Below are 17,080 nucleotides of genomic sequence, written 5' to 3' on the forward strand. Positions count from 1 at the left end.
ATGTTATTTTGTCAACACCGAGGATCCCAATACCTGCCACATAGCAAATACCTTAAATCTTATGAAATTGTAAACTACAGAAACCTGTATAAGTTGATCGAAAGTATATTCTTACTTGCCAATACATAGTTACCTAGAGTTCGTTTCTTATCAATTATTACTAATAAGCGTTTACAACACAGGTAACTATTATTTTATATTGCAACAGTAAAAATAGGTACATACTTACCTAATTGAAAACAATAACGAACCTCCGCTTAATAAAAATCTTCGTTATTTTACTATGTGAGACATGTTGACTAGTGCCGCGCGATTAGTCTCTTCGGCTTTTCTTTTATTATGTACGTGAGTGGTATTTATTATTGATCTAAATTAGTAATTAGTGTGTGTAATACCTTAGCCACTTTCACACTTACATTCATCGCGCGCTTTTCCACACTGACTTTTTGTAAAGACAAAGTTGCTATCCGAGATCAAAGAACACATTTTATGAACTGCTCAAAGTCGTTATAAATACGTACCTACATGAGGGGAAGATTCTCTATGAAGAACCATTCAGAAGGTGCTACTTTACAAATATAATTGATTTACTACCTACAGTACATACTCGTTATTTGCTTTCAGTCTTGCTGGAAGGCCACGAAACATGGATGGGTCACAATAAAGATAAGAATCTTCTCGCAGATATGGGTCGAACATTGGTCTATGATATCGTGCGTAAAGCAGAAACAGTGTGGTCTTTAAAAGACGACTTTGGGAAGTACAAAACTTTTGGTATTGGAGAAAAAGTATATCTTTTACGTACGAAAATGGCACAAATGATTCGACTGTCTATGCGGAGTCGACAAAAGTATAGTACACGGACAACCAGCCAGGTAACTACCTATGGCTATATGTTATAAATTTAATCTCGACGTGATAAAATCGATAAGCAAATTAATTGACAAAATGTGCGATACATACCCTTCACTATTACGTAGATACTTATACTTGTAGTTTGAATACTTGCATTGCTTGATTTTGGCACAAAAAACATAAACTGTGGAATTACCTAATAAAATCACTTGAAAAATTATCGAAATGGATGATTAAATTTATCCTTGCATATATTTTAGTTTTTGCAAAGCGCTGGTGGCCTAGCGGTAAGAGCGTGCGACTTTCAATCCGGAGGTCACGGGTTCAAACCTCGCGTCGTACCAATGAGTTTTCGTAACTTATGTACGAAATATCATTTGATATTTACCAGTTGCTTTTCGGTGCAGGAAAACATTGTGAGGAAACCGGACTAATCCCAATAAGGCCTAGTTTCCCCTACGGGTTGGAAGGTCAGATGGCATTCGCTTTCATAAAAACTCAACGTAGACACTCTACGTCAATTCTTGGGATTAGTTGTCAAGCGGACCCCAGGCTCTCATGAGCCGTGGCAAAATGCCGGGATAACGCGAGGAAGAAGATATTTTAGTTTTTGCACTAATATTTTTAATTACTTTTAAGGCAGTTTACTGAAACACTAATCGACTTATAATGATTTATTATATTTGTACTATATTATTTATACTGTTTTTATTAGTATTGAACTCTAACAAAATGTTGGTGGTACTGAGATTTTTTTTAAACCCAGTGGTTAAAGGTGGGAAAAGAATTCCCAGTAGTTACCACTGGTAACAACGTGGTGGTTACTAGTGGGAATAACCCAAGTAAGGTCGACCTTCAGTGATCTGCTTATAAGTACCGTAAAATATTACAATTTTGCTTTTTCAACATATAGCTTTACCCAACGCGTCACAGTTCAGTAATGCTAAATAACATTTTTGGGCAACACTATTGATGTAAGTATAGGTATATTCAGGAACATAGTAGTAGTAGTAAACACTTTATTGCACAAAACAAGTACATAACACAGAGAGAATACAGTAAATGTGTACAAAGGCGAACTTATCCCGTTAAGGGATCTCTTCCAGCTAACCTTTAAGTAACTGAGAGATACATATGAAATGGTAGTCAAACTATCACTACACATACATATTATCACTAAATAGTATAAAACACCCTGTCTGTCCCTGTGTACCTATGCTTAGATCTTTAAAACTACGCAACGGATTTTGATGCGGTTTTTTTAATAGATAGAGTGATTCAAGAGGAAGGTTTATGTTAACCCGTGCGAAGCCGGGGCGGGTCGCTAGTATTTGATAAAATACAAGTTTTATCCGGTTATCAGATCAGTGAAGGTCGACCGTTATTTGGGATCTTAGACTAACTAATATGTTTCTCGTACCCCACATGACCTTACTTAAACAATGTTGAACAATTCTAGTTGATACAGAATATGACAAATCTTCAAAGAATGTGCCAGGAACTCTTTCTTTTCATGGAGGAGTTGATAAAATATGATAGTGAAATAATGGGTCGAGATAAAATAAGAAATGTGTCGAGACTCGAATTTGGTCAAAGTTGCCAGGCGGCCGGGTCGATGGCGATCCCACCATCAGTGATGGACAATTATCGTCGCCAAGTGGTGGACGCCAGAAGACAACACATTAGGAACACATATCTGCAGACGCCACTAAAGCCTCCGATCGACGTTGGGAAGGAAGTGAGCGAATCTCTTAACACAAAACTCACTAGAGCACCCAATATTCAAGACCAAGGTGCTGATTTTATGGATCTCGCGCCAGATTTTATGTAAATCAGGTAAAATCACTGGTAAATAATAATAAACATATGAATATATACCTACCTACAATTCATTTAACTAATTCGATTCGGCAGCGCCAAACCAAACCCAAGACCCAAACGTACTGCCAGTGCATTACGTTACGAGTCATATACTTCTCGCCTAAAAAATGCCTGTTTTTAATTAGGGTCTACAAACTGGGTGTCACAACTAACAGCAATCAGCATATACAATACACTATCAAAACAAAAAATTGTGTGCGCGTTAAAATAGCAGACACAACTTGCACGAAAAAAAAAACAGTTGTTAGCTAATTTAAATTTAACAATTTACTTAAAAAGTATGAACAAATTAGAAAAAAAGTAATTGTATGATTTTATGAAACCACGATACAAGTGAAACTTTTTTTCGGATTATAGGCGATTAACTGAAAAATTTCGGAAAATTATTCAATTTAAGGATGCCTCACGCAAGACTGGGCCGTGCCCGGGCCGAGGCCTCCATCATGTCTTTTTCTATGACGGCTGATAATAACTTTAGAATGACTTAATAAATATCCTCTTTAATTGTCTTACAAAAGCTCTCCCAACGCCAATGTAAAGCCGGGTACTCATTAGCGAGCTGTAACCGTAGCCGTTGCATATACTGTAACCAAAAAACATAGTGTGTATACGTGGTTCGCAAACCTGCTGCAAGCGGTACATGAGCGGCTTGCAGCGAGCCGACGTTTACAACGTACTCATTTCTGAACCCGTAACGTTGCACGTAACTGTAACCGTTACTACTACCAAAAACATACTGTTTACCTGATTCTATTGCAGAAAAACAATACACCTTACCTACTTATTTAAACATTTTTCATCAAATAGTAATATGTATGTATGTTTTATATGCTTCACGGAAGAAACACTCACCACAAGATTCGGCATATGATACCCTTAAAATATACATAGTAGGTATACTTACATACCCTACTTTACGTCGCGCAGTCGCGTAAAAAGACGACTGCAGATGCGTACAAGAGAACACATTCTGCACTGTTCGCAGTTGAAATAGGGTAGGTAGGTACCTAAATAAGTTATCGATTGGGCGCTAAGTAGATTCCGCGGGGCGTGCCGACGTTGAACCGGCGTCGAGCCCTGGGGCTGACTCGTCTCCAAGTTTTCAAGGAATATTGATAATGCGATATTCATTAAACGTCCGGTGAACTTGTGATATTACCAGCTCTGTAAGGATTATACTCTGTAGCTCGAAGTCGATTAACTCTGCGGGCATCCGTTCGGTCTCTAGACAAGAGCTCCTATAAAGATCTATAATTTTAGATCTTTATAGGAGCTCTTAGGATTAGATAGAAAGAAATATGGTTCTTTATAGAGCAATTTTTATGTCACATCGTAAATTATAGTTATTATAGGCCTCTCAAAGCGAATATAGGGTATACCAGGATGGAAGCACAAGGGTTAAACAAAATTTGCCCCTGAGTGAAACACAAAATTTTTGACCACACCAACCCAAACAAAATATTAACTGTAAGATATTAAACAAAATCAATCCCAATCAAATCCAAATGAATATTATTAAATATTTATCATTCAAGATCATCATTTAACAGTCAATTCTACCAGCAAACATAAGAAAACAACTCAAAATTTACATTTGTTTACTTTGCCTCACATGTGAATAAAATACAACTTTGCTATCAGTCTTTGAACAATCAAGAGAGCCTTTTGGTGTAGCCACCAGTTGGTGTAGTGAAAAATATATTATTGTAATGAACACATAAAGATCACAGAAAATCTTTTGCCTGTGATCTGGACATCTAATCTTCAAGAGTATAAAATCCTAAAAATATACAAAATTGTGAATTCTCGTTGATACTTTTTAACTTAGGTATTACTCTAAAATCATGGCCAAGGCTTCATGTTAGCGCCTACTACATAGTTATTATACATCATTTCGAAATTTGTGCAGCTAATATAATTATAGAATCGAACTTCACTTACAGGTAAGTTCGTTAAATTCCTAATAAAATGGTATCTGGAACGGTACCACATACATATGTACCACAGAATAAATAATCCCATCAAAAACATTACATGTAAAAAGGTGCAAGTCTCGCAACGCTTTTACTACTTACAAAAAAGTTTTGAGATGTAATGTGAAACCAAGTCGGTTATTTTAATCAGTGTCAGGGGGTGTTAAAATCGTATCAATAAGATATCTTTAATTTGTAATACGTATAATGACTTGGCCATCGCACGGCTGCATAATGACAAAAGGATCATCGTCACCTATTATTAAAAATAATTCTAATTGAACATAACGCTAGCGCTAATTGCAGTTTGAGCATTACACATATTTACGAGTACGGTACGAGTAAAGCATTATGTGCGATTGCCAAGTCATTATATGTATTACAAATTAAAGATATCTTATTGATACGGTTTTAACACCCCCTGGCACTGATTAAAATAACCGACTTGGTTTCACATTACATCTCAAAACTTTTTTGTAAGTAGTAAAAGCGTTGCGAGACTTGCACCTTTTTACATGTAATGTTTTTGATGGGATCTCACCTCTTTTTGTAGGCAGTCCTTCTTTTCGGGTACTCATACCCATACTATGTATACACATATCATAACTAAACATATCTTCATTCATACTCACATCGTACATCGTAGTGTACCTTTACCTACTATTTGTAGGAACTGCAACAGTAACTTTGTAATATCATATATTTATATGGGATTACAAACTTACTTATGCAGTTCTGAGATCTTTAAAACGAGACTGATATTGCAATATTTTTAGGTTTACCCTTTATGTGGCCATTAAACCCTAACTCTGTACCAAATTTCAGCTCTCTGAGTTTATGGGAAGTACTTATTCTATTCTGATGATCATGAGTGAATGAATGAGTGTCATAAATGCGAAACTTTGCTTTCGCTTAACTTCTGAACTAAAAGACCTACAGACTTGAAATTTTGGATTTTAAGTATGTGTTTATAGCTTACGGGATGACGAAAATTTCTGCGTTCTGGTCTTATCCAGAGGTTCTCAAATAGGGGCCTGAAAATGCGGCGAAATGGTTCCAGTAAAGGATGGTACGGCAGTGTTTGCTTCGCGCTCGACTTGGCGGGGGCACTGACCGCCAATAAACGCTGCAAATTGTGTTGAAAGCATGAAAACAGGTACGATTGATCTTTAGGCCATTTGAATCAATTTGTAATAACGAAAAAAAAAATCCTACCTATCACACACATACGGCATGACCTCAGTTTTGTGAATCATACATTATTTCCAATCTTCATTTATTAGAGCTGCAGATTGAAGAATATGTTAGTAGATAAGTGAAGCCCACAAGCAGGTCACAGATGCAAGCACCGAGCCGCGCATGTGTCCCATTGTTTAACAATCGTTGTATTCGTCGTAAGAGAAAAAACCCCGCCGCTTGATGCGCAGCCCCGACCCATATGGCATACAATAACAAATTCTTAACCAAAAGTAAATCAATGTAGGTATATCATCGCATTCCGTTTTTAGTGCGGCGGGCGGGCTGCGTGCAGTTGTGGAATAAAGACGTCCTGCTGCTGTCTTTTTGTTTCACTTAGGGTTAAAGAGAATTTAGCAGTTTACATTTAGGTACCAAAATCAATCGATCTAGAGATCTGGACACTACTTAATAAAATTCGCATGTTGCGGTGTAAGTTTACTTGAACAGTTATTATTCAATCGCTTATGTCAAGCTCGTTTGTGTGACAGCATTTCTTTCGAACATAAAGAAAATAACAAATTTTATTATTAATAGGTAGGTAATTTCATCACAATGCCCGAGTCGTCAAGTTGAGTCGACACGACTGTACCGTTCTGTCTCGGTAATGACGTGGAAGAAATTTTCGTATTTATTATAAATCCAAATACTTTTACCTAGATATGCCACGAATATTCGGCAACTATTCGGTATTCGGCCTATTCGGCCGCTTTGCCGGATATTCGGTATTCGGCCGAATGTTGCCTACTATTCGGCCGAATACCGAATATCTGTTGCACCTACTTAAAAAGAAAAATTGCACAATAAAAATAACCAAAACTATGTAGGAATATTTAGAATGTGCTCGTGAAAAGTTGTTAAATACGAAGACTCTTTTTTGAGCATTTGTTGATTAAAAAACATTTTATTTTTATCAAGAGTCTGTTTTGTTTGACTCTATTCATTAATGCTGTTCAACAAAAATATATCTTAGCTAACGTCATCTAACGTTGACCTTTGTTAGCGATCAGTTTTCATAATAATTGTGACTCAAAATGTTCGCATGTCATGCCGAATATTCAGTCGCCGAATATTCGGTATTCGGCCGAGAGAGGGGCCGAATATTCGGTATTTTACCTACTGGTAGGTAATTAAAAAAACTTCTTGTAATATGTACCTATATAAATTGATTATGATTAAGTTTCATCGTGTATATATATGTACATAATTATATGTTCATCCCCCGATATTTGAAGGATCGGTGGTATCGCATAAGCGACGATACCGTTCAAGAGTACAACAATTATTAAAGGGCAGCGTGGGCTGTATTCCGGTGACGAGGAGACAATATGCCTTTATTAATTCAGAGGTTGCTACTGTAAAGTCGACTCTAAACGTATTCGGCCATGAACCTATTCTTGTTTGTAGGAGCATAGTAGTTCCTGAGGCACTTCACTACGAATGTCACGGATCAAATCGACAATAAATGTCGAGTATTTACTTTACATTTAGGTTCTCTTTTACGTCCATGACGGGTGGAGGCAGCGCTCGAGTTCTGTCCATGACAATGCATCTTCGTCAAAGGCTCTGTTATTTTAACTACCCAGGGGCGGTGTCGTCCTCACAATTTATAAATTAAAGATATTATGACGCACTATGTATGCCATACTAGACATCTGTCGGAAAAACACTCTAAATATATATTTCTTTCATTTGTAGAGTCTGCGGAAAGAGAAAAGTCGTGAAATGTATGGGGCCCAATACATTCCACGACTTTTCTTTTTCCGAACAGTCTTTAGAAGATGTTCTGCATAAGTAGCTAGGTACATATATCCGGGTGACATGTTAAACATTTCGTTTATTCTGCTTGAATTAAAAGGTCGATTAATTATAATGTCTGTTAAATGCAAAGGAACATACATAAAACTAGCATACGTACCTACTGACAAACTGTAGGTACTTAGTAAGTACAACAAAGTGCCAAAAATCATACTCATTAAGTAGTATTTACAAAGTGTCGAACTTTGTCCGTGTCGATATTTAATAAGTACCTCGACCGCTACCTAAACATCATATCAACCGTTAGAGTCTATTTTTTTCCGATTCTTATCCTACCAGATTTCAAAAATATAACGGCATAAGGCATAATTATATTCGTATAATTTAGGTAAAAGTTAATGAAAACAATTATCTCCGAAATGTTTCGTGATTTTTAGAGCGTGCGCAAAAGTACGTACATTATTCTCATATATTATTATGTTCTTCGTAACTTTGATTACTATGTACTCTTAAAGCACACATTGTGTGTTAAATACTGCGGACCTACTTAAGCGAAAGCAAGGAGGAACCAGAAGGTGGTTCAATAACGTGTGTCGGAGCACGCATGCGCCGCTGCCATCGACCTGGCGCGCACCTGCCGCGAAAACTTCTCGCCGACCCCGCTACAACACACTTACACATGTATTATAGCCTAAGATCCACTAGAAAAGTCTGTCGTCCAGGATGGCTTTATAGCCAATAGTATAATAGGTACATTACATACCTAGGGAGGTGAATTCGTAAATGCTCCAGATCGCAGATGTTTTACGTCTTGCCTTGGCCAAGAAGTGAGATTTTCTTCTCGCGTAGCGGGAACGGTGACGTAAAATATGTAACCCTTATTGAGCCCGAGGCGATTTAGCTAGCACATGCGAAACTCCACTCACGCTGTGTTCTACTTATAAGAATAACTTCAAATTCAATAAGTAAGACTTGATTGTATTTTTTGAACTGTAGTAACTGTGTAATTAACTGTTAGTTTATTCTACAGCTACCTATTTTTTTCATGTTCGGTCTCTCAAACGTTTCCAAAAAGTATCATTCATGAAGCGTGAATTCGGAAGTGCCTGCCAAACCTATTTTATTTAAAATTTGTTCGTTTTTAACAGACAGAACCTCAAAAAGACAAACAATTCGATTAGTCGTTCAAGTGCAGAGATGGCAAGTAGGTAGCAATTGCACATCGAAAGTTTGCACTCTCTTTGTTTTATTTTTCATTAACTTTACCCCTAACGATATCAATCTACCGACTAGTACCGACACATATGTTAAAAACACGAACATATTAAGTAAAATAACGCTTTCATTCTCACTATTTAATTTATTCCCTACGTAATAAATATTAGGATTTATACATACCTAAAGGTTATGATTATAACGTACATTGAAAAACACTGTGGTCACGATATTATTTTGTAGGTACCATGGCATTAAATGACCAAAGTTCTCTTCAAATAATTATGATCTAGTTGAGTAGCTACATCATCGAGTCCACAGCCCGGGGGGTCTAAAGCTCTCACCCCATCTTCATTCAAAATAAAATTCACGATCACAATAGCTACCTTCACAAGATCCATCCTTATCTGTCACTATTCCAATTTAGATCGTATTAATACAAGTATAGTGAATAAAATCTCGTCTATCGTACTGATCACTTCGCAGTAGACACTCGTTTTTTTTAGGGCAACCATGACGGCATTTATTGGCTGTTTTGTAAATTCGAAACAGTCACGAAATGCACAATCATCCCCAATTATTGCCTGTGTAAACATTTCAAAATTAAGGTTAACATTGCATTGGTTGGTTCAGTGAATCTTTGTGAATTGGCTTAAGTGTCACGTATTCATTTAAACTTTAAAAGTTTACCCATCAAATAATCTGGTTTAAAGTAGTGAAATATTCCTAAATTAATACGACGTAAGTTAGATAATATGTATATATAAATATATGTGGATTTTGTACCTACCTAAATGTAAAAGGTAAGTAAATATTATATTTAAGTAAATGACAAAAAAATTTAATTACTAAATTAATTGCTAATCAGTAAGTCAACTACAATTCATTTTTAGTTCATTATAGTTTATAGTAACGTAAAGATATATGTTAATAATTTCCCCACATATTTATCATAGGTAACTATATGTATTTATGAATCGGAAATATTTATACTAAAGGCTCAAAAAAATATAGTCTTGTAGTTGTAGAGTAGCAATAAGATGTAGCGCCTCTGGCCCATCTCGCCGTTACACAATGAACGGGAAAGTCGGAACGGAACAGGTGAGCAAATATCCTTTCCAATCTCCGGAGCACTAAAGTCATTTAGGAAATAATACCTAATCCGCATTGACGCGCCACAATAACATAGACTCGTAATCGGCACAATGGGAATTAGAAGTGTGGCCCGTTGTCGGAAATTGGTCTTGGGCATGGGCAAGGCTCTGAGCCGTGAAATCGTCGAGCCATTGACAGCGGGCGTTAGTAAAAACATGACAACATGTCAAAACTGACCAGATTTGGTAGGAGACAAGTGACGCGCATTGTTCGCGGGGTATAGAAATTGGTGTGGGCTCCTCGACACCTACGCGGCCGGCGGGAATGCGGGATGACAGTGTTTGCACATCGGATTGTTCAGACGGATAATCGCCGGCTCTAAAAATTAAGCACGCCCCCATTCACAAATTTGTTGAAAGCTCTCATTGTGGCCGTCAACGTGTCTAATAACGATATTATTGTTATAAAATAGGTACTTATTTAATTACTAGCGTTTAATTCAAAGTCATCATTATTATCAGATACTTACAATCCTATTTACCTACTCCAGTCATTTTACTACTAGTGGAGTGGAATAATTCAAAATACCTAATGCACTGTGATTCCGCCGTAGGCCATTAATCTAAAAAAGTCATGAGCGTATCCCGGTCTAAAAGGTAAGTAAAATGATACACTAATAGACAATCTGTCAAAAACTATGAATGTCACAATAATACATTGCAATTATCATTTGCATTTGTGCAACGAAAGTGATAACATCTGGGTTTAGATTTTAGAGGTTCATTAGCAGTGCACTTTTGACGCCGTAACTTAATCACTTTGTTATCGTGTATTATTATTACTATTTGTTTATTAACACATGGTGAAACCATGGAAATCTAAGAAGGAGGTATGTACTTTATTTTCTAATATATTTTATGTATATATATGTGTGTTTGAATTTTATACATATTTTCTACGAGAGGCCTATCGTTTAGTAAAAAAATATTCTTAACTACGAAATCAATTTGAGTTATACTTTGATGCCGACCTGTGCCGGGCTAGAGGCATACTTCATTTTAAAGCTCAAACTGTCCTTAATAAGGGCTGTAAGTTTCATTGTCGTCTGTTGTCGTCTCTTCTAGTTACATGGGTATCAACGAATAAGTGGAATTAGCCAAGAACAATGAGATTTTTCTCTAACATATTTATGTATTTGTTTTAGGTACTATTATGAGATGTGCTATTTCAAGGCGTGCTATTTTTGATATATGGCACTCCAAACAAGGCACGGAAAATGAAAAATCTCAACATGTTCTGGGTACTTTGACTGAAATGTCACCTCTTTCTGAGAACATAGAAAATATCGACATGAAGATTTTAAGCGACAGAATTTGCAATTTATGCAAACAATTTTCATGTTATTCGAAAAAGGCTTATTGAAGTCAGTTTAAATTAATAGAAAAATATGCAGTTTGGCTTGCTGTAACGGAGTATATTGACGTAAATCGAAGTATTGAGCCGCGTATTTTGCAGCGGAGATAACGTCGATTCGTTCCCTTCTTGTTCGCGTGGCCGTCCGAAAAAAAATTTTAATGACTGTAGTACGTTAACTACTAAAAGGAGAAGACTTGCTGAACTATCCAACTTAGATACGTCTGCTGTTAATACGTTGCTCAATACTTCCGCTGATGCCAATTCAAGCTCTACAAAAATCGACGAATGCGATGTTTTGTCGCTTATTGCAGAAGCTAAGTTGACTAGGCACCAATATTTATTAATTAAGAATTTTATAGATACTATTAAGATATCAAAAGATTGTATAAAGTCCTTCCTACCAAAGTATTGTTAAAACTAAAAAACAGTGTTATCCTCCTATTATAACTGTTACCGAATCATCCGCCGAAGTCGAACTTCAGAGTCTGTTAGACCACACTGCCACTCGGATTCCTTGAGTCACAAAAATATGTTTTAGTTAGAGTGTCGTGCCAATCTCTAGATAAAATAATTATCTTTAATAGGCAAATGGAGTTTCGATGGCAGTACTGGACATGGCGAATATAAGCAATGTTTTCTGATCCCAAATTACAAATTATACTGTTTCTTATTTTATTTTTTTGTTTTATTTGATTTTTATTATAAACTAGAAACATTAATACCACAATTTTTCCAATGAAAACCGCAGTGTAAAATGTTTCAAAAAAATCATTGTCTCGAACAACATTTTCAGGCATAAAACAGACGTATGCGTTTAATATATATTCATAAAAATTACATAAATATATCAATTCATATTACTTTCATGGTATTTTAACGTTTATAATAGATAAAAACCTCTATTTCGCGGTATAGGTATTTATGGCCGCTCTTGTATGGGAGCTGAATCACTGTGTAATGTAGCTAAATTCTAAAATAAAATCCAGATTGACGTCAAAACGGTGCCTGTTTAATAATAAATTTTAGCACTGAAAATTTGTGAAAGTTACCTCACTAATTAGTAATTACTACTAAGCTTATACTTAAGTAAATGGTTTGTAAACCTCACGTGCAACTATTAAATACATTTTTAATTACCTACACAAACGGGTCTACCGCGATATAGTTTCATTGTTTTTACCTTAAATTCCGATGTTTCAGCTGAGTTGCACCAGCTGTTATGTAAGTAAATATGTGTACAAAACGCGAGAGTTTAAAGTGTTATATTGCAAACTATTAAATACCTAAAAAGTAAGGTTAATGAAAAGTAGAGTGCTTATATCAAAGAAATTTTTGTATTCGGTTTAACCCGCATACAAGGGCCAAATCGGATTTGTTAAGGTCTAGTGATTTATCTCTCAAGTAATTATTTGATCTCATTAAATTTGGACCAAATGATACTTAGTCAATTACTTGCTGGTATTCATACTAAAACTTAAATTGCTTAAATATGTTGATCCAAAATAATTAATCATGATCTACTCGTAATTAAGTATTTTCCCCAGCATGCCTATTACGATGGTGGTCAGCCTGTCTGTTACGGAATCACGACTGTGTTTTGTTGTATCCCCGCCTCTGAAGCGGTGAATTTCGGCATTTTAAATTATTTTTTGACATTAGAACCTGGAAGGTCGTGTGTGTGTGGGTGCCACCGCCAGGTCGCCGACATATTGTTGAGCCAATCACGCGGGGCGATGTTGACGCAGACCCGTTTCATATGCATAGGTAAGTACTTAGTACTCGCACGCAGCGCCTATCATGTTTGGACAATGAAGGAATTTCTCTGCAACGAATGCCGCGAACGCAACTTAACTTCGCTATAAAAAACAAAATGAATGTTTTGTTTGCGTTGCGCGTCTTGTTCTTTCATTTTTGTTGGATTAAAATAGGGAGTTCGGTTTGCTTACGAAGACGAATATAAATCCCATCATTTATTTGGTTGATTTACGACTATTGAATCCAGCTCATAACCGCGGGGTATTTTACATTTACATATAAAAAGTACCTACCTATGTACTTATTTATTTAATCATAATCATAATCATTTAATCGCAATCCATGGTATTACAGGTGTTAACTTAGATGGCCGAATATGATAAAATTGTGCGATAAAACTATATCACCCTGCAAAATGACTGAACTTATGATTTTAGGTCTTATGATTTGTTTACTCCATCATTCTCATCAAAATCAAACATATAACCATCATCATCATCTTCTTGGCGATGTCTTGGTTCATCATGGTTTTTGTTCATAGACAAGCGTGAAACGTTAGTTACTTTAGCAGGTCGCTTCGGTTAGATGCGAATAATGATAAAGAAAATATTCGTCGTAGATAGTAGGTATACCTTTGATATATTGTCTTAGTTGGTAAAGTAGTAGATCAGCATCCTAGAGCGGCAACTGAGAATGTTGCTGTCGCCTCAGGCAGGATTGTACGTTTTTACCTCTGATAAAAAAAAATCAACAATATTGAATGGTATAAAATGGTGTCGAGTGTGGCGAGGAGGTGTCCTGGGTGTGCCGGGGTGCCGGCGCCGGCGCACGTGTCCGTGTTGTTGCAGTGTCGTCGCGGCTAATTGCTGATTTATACTGCGCGCGAGTGCTCCAAGCGATAGCTGCCAGCGGCTTTAAGTGCCCGCTGGCTCTTGTACATTGTACCGCATTTGATAAATATATTCGGTTAAAGTTTTGTTATCGATATCAGGGATGTTGCGGATGCCGATTTTTTGACATCCGCGGATGCGGATGCGGATGCGGATTTTTAACGGCTCACATCCGCGGATGCGGATGTCAAGATAGGTACATAAAAAGCGGCCAAGTGCGAGTCGGACTCGCCCATGAAGGGTTCCGTATTTAGGCGATTTATGACGTATAAAAAAAAACTACTTACTAGATCTCGTTCAAACCAATTTTCGGTGGAAGTTTACATGGTAATGTACATCATATATTTTTTTTAGTTTTATCATTCTCTTATTTTAGAAGTTACGGGGGGGGGGGGGACACATTTTACCACTTTGGAAGTGTCTCTCGCGCAAACTATTCAGTTTAGAAAAAAAAGATATTAGAAACCTCAATATCATTTTTGAAGACCTATCCATAGATACCCCACATGTATGGGTTTGATGAAAAAAAAATTTTTGAGTTTCAGTTCGAAGTATGGGGAACCCCAAAAATTTATTGTTTTTTTTCTATTTTTGTGTGAAAATCTTAATGCGGTTCACAGAATACATCTACTTACCAAGTTTCAACAGTATAGTTCTTATAGTTTCGGAGAAAAGTGGCTGTGACATACGGACGGACAGACAGACGGACAGACAGACAGACAGACATGACGAATCTATAAGAGTTCCGTTTTTTGCCATTTGGCTACGGAACCCTAAAAACATCAAATATTACATTTTAGTCATTTTTATTTCAAAAAACCGGCCAAGTGCGAGTCGGACTCGCGTTCCAAGGGTTCCCTATATTAAGTCCCACTCACGCTTGACTGCTAATTTCTAATAGGTTTTTTTGGCTAATGACTAAATTACCTAGCAATCTAGCACTTACGCCGATGCTAAGACGTTCCTGTACCGAACTGTTCCACATCCGCATCCGCATTAAATCCGCATCGATTTTATGCGGATGCGGATGTTGAAAATAATGCGGAAGTTCCGCGGTTGCGGATGCGGATGCGGATGTTCGCAACATCCCTGATCGATATCAAAGTATGTACCTACTATACGTTTACGTTTTTATACAATAAAGTTAATAAGGTAGATCAGAGTTTTACTCGTGCACTGTCATCGTCGTCCCGGCATTTTGCCATGGCTCAGTTTAGCCTGGGGCCGCTCGGTAACCCAATCCCAATAATAGGCTCTAGTTTTTTATAATACAATGGAGATTGCCGTCTAACCTCTGAAGCCAGAAGGGAAACTAGGTCTTATTGGGATTAGTCCGGTTCCCTCACGATTTTTTCCTTAACTGAAAAGCTATTGGTATCTATTTCGTATATGAGATCCAAGAATCTCACTGGTATGGCGGGTTCAAACTTGCGACATTCGATTTGAAAGTCGCCGCTGGCAAGGCTTCATACACAGTATTTAAGAAAATCATTTCTTAAGATACCTGTACGGCTACCATCAGTTTGGCACTGACATAAATGCTATCGAGAACGTAATTTACTTTACATATATACATCTCGCTCGTACTCGCATATTAGTTCGAACGAGATGTATAGAAGTAAATTACGTTCTCGATAGCGTATACCTATGTCAATTTTGACACTGTCAGTGACTCATGATGGTACGGGCTCTAGAGGAAGTTCACAGCACGCTTCCGCTTGCGCTCCCGCTTTCGTGACGCGCTAGATGGGCTCGCGAGCCGTACCGTACCGTACCCGCCGCCTTACGCAAACAAACGGCACTAAGTTTAACCGCGGCTTAGCTCGCCACTTCACATTGCCAATGATGAATTTTATTACATACAGCTTGCTATATGCACCTCTCAAAGTGCCTGTAGTTTATTTGTAATACGTACGTAAGTACCTACCTACTAAGTACTAATGTATAACGTATGCATGTAGGTACCAACTTTAAAATTTGTATGATTCCTTATCCTTTTTTAACCGACGAAAAAAACGGAGGAGGTTCTCAAGTCGACGCGTATATATATATTTTTTTTATATGTTAATAGCACATTTTGTTTCACATGTGCGATACGACATATTTCGCGCACTTGCATTATAATGTAATAAATAAATAAATTAAAAAGCCTTATATTTCTTACAAAAAATAAAAATGACACACTTAAATAAACCTATTTCTACAAAACAGTAATACGTTCTAACATTGCTTTATACCTAATTTATAATATCTAATAATGTAAGAACCCCTCGCTACTCGAAGGTGAAGGCCTCCTCTAGTGATTTCCAAGCGTCTCTATTATTAGCTTTTTGCATCCATTGATCACCAGCCAGTCTCACTATTTCGTCAGTCCATCGCGCTTTGGGTTTGCCTTGTTTTCTTGTACCTGATGGCCCCTTCCAAGTGGTCAGTCTGTGAGTCCATCGGTTGTCTGTCATCCTAGCGACGTGTCCCGCCCACCGCCACTTTAATTTCTTTATAATTTACATTATAATGTACTTACAAGTGTAAAAATATGGGTGCTTATAACTTACTCAAAAATATTATAATGTCCCATAGGTAGTTCGTAATTCTCTAACATAAGAGCTGTTTTCTTCCGAATCCAATCTAATACTGATTGATTGACTTATATTTCTATAACCAGAAACTCTGAGAAACGCTTCACCTCTATTCTGGATGCGAGTTTGAAGATGCTACATAAAATAAATATTGCTTTATTTATCGAAAAGATGTGGACAAATAAACACGAGTGGAGCCCTGAGAGTGGCGGGCTGACACCGATCTGTTTGGTTTATATTTTAAGGTAATCGAGTCACCGAGATCTAAGTACTTTGCTCGATATTACTAACTTAATTCATTTTATACAACTAATTAGGTAAGTAACTTTACCTCAGTGAATATCATTATGAATGTCGGAATTACTTGCATAAGTAGTCCTTTGGGTTCGATACACGAAGCACAATTCTAAAAATAATTATCTAAGAA

At 36.9% G+C, this 17,080-nt stretch overlaps 1 protein-coding gene across 1 annotated transcript; it reads left to right on the top strand.

The window, feature by feature from the left end:
• Positions 1–262: 262 nt before the first annotated feature.
• Positions 263–2,688, top strand: LOC134661614 (uncharacterized). The gene is made up of 3 exons (XM_063517755.1): positions 263–341; positions 625–875; positions 2,315–2,688. Exons 1-3 carry the CDS (start codon positions 293–295, stop codon positions 2,684–2,686), a joined length of 672 nt encoding a protein of 223 aa, XP_063373825.1. The 5' UTR covers positions 263–292; the 3' UTR covers positions 2,687–2,688.
• Positions 2,689–17,080: the final 14,392 nt, after the last annotated feature.

This window comes from Cydia amplana, chromosome Z (assembly GCF_948474715.1).
Source record: "Cydia amplana chromosome Z, ilCydAmpl1.1, whole genome shotgun sequence".
Lineage (NCBI taxonomy): Eukaryota > Metazoa > Arthropoda > Insecta > Lepidoptera > Tortricidae > Cydia > Cydia amplana.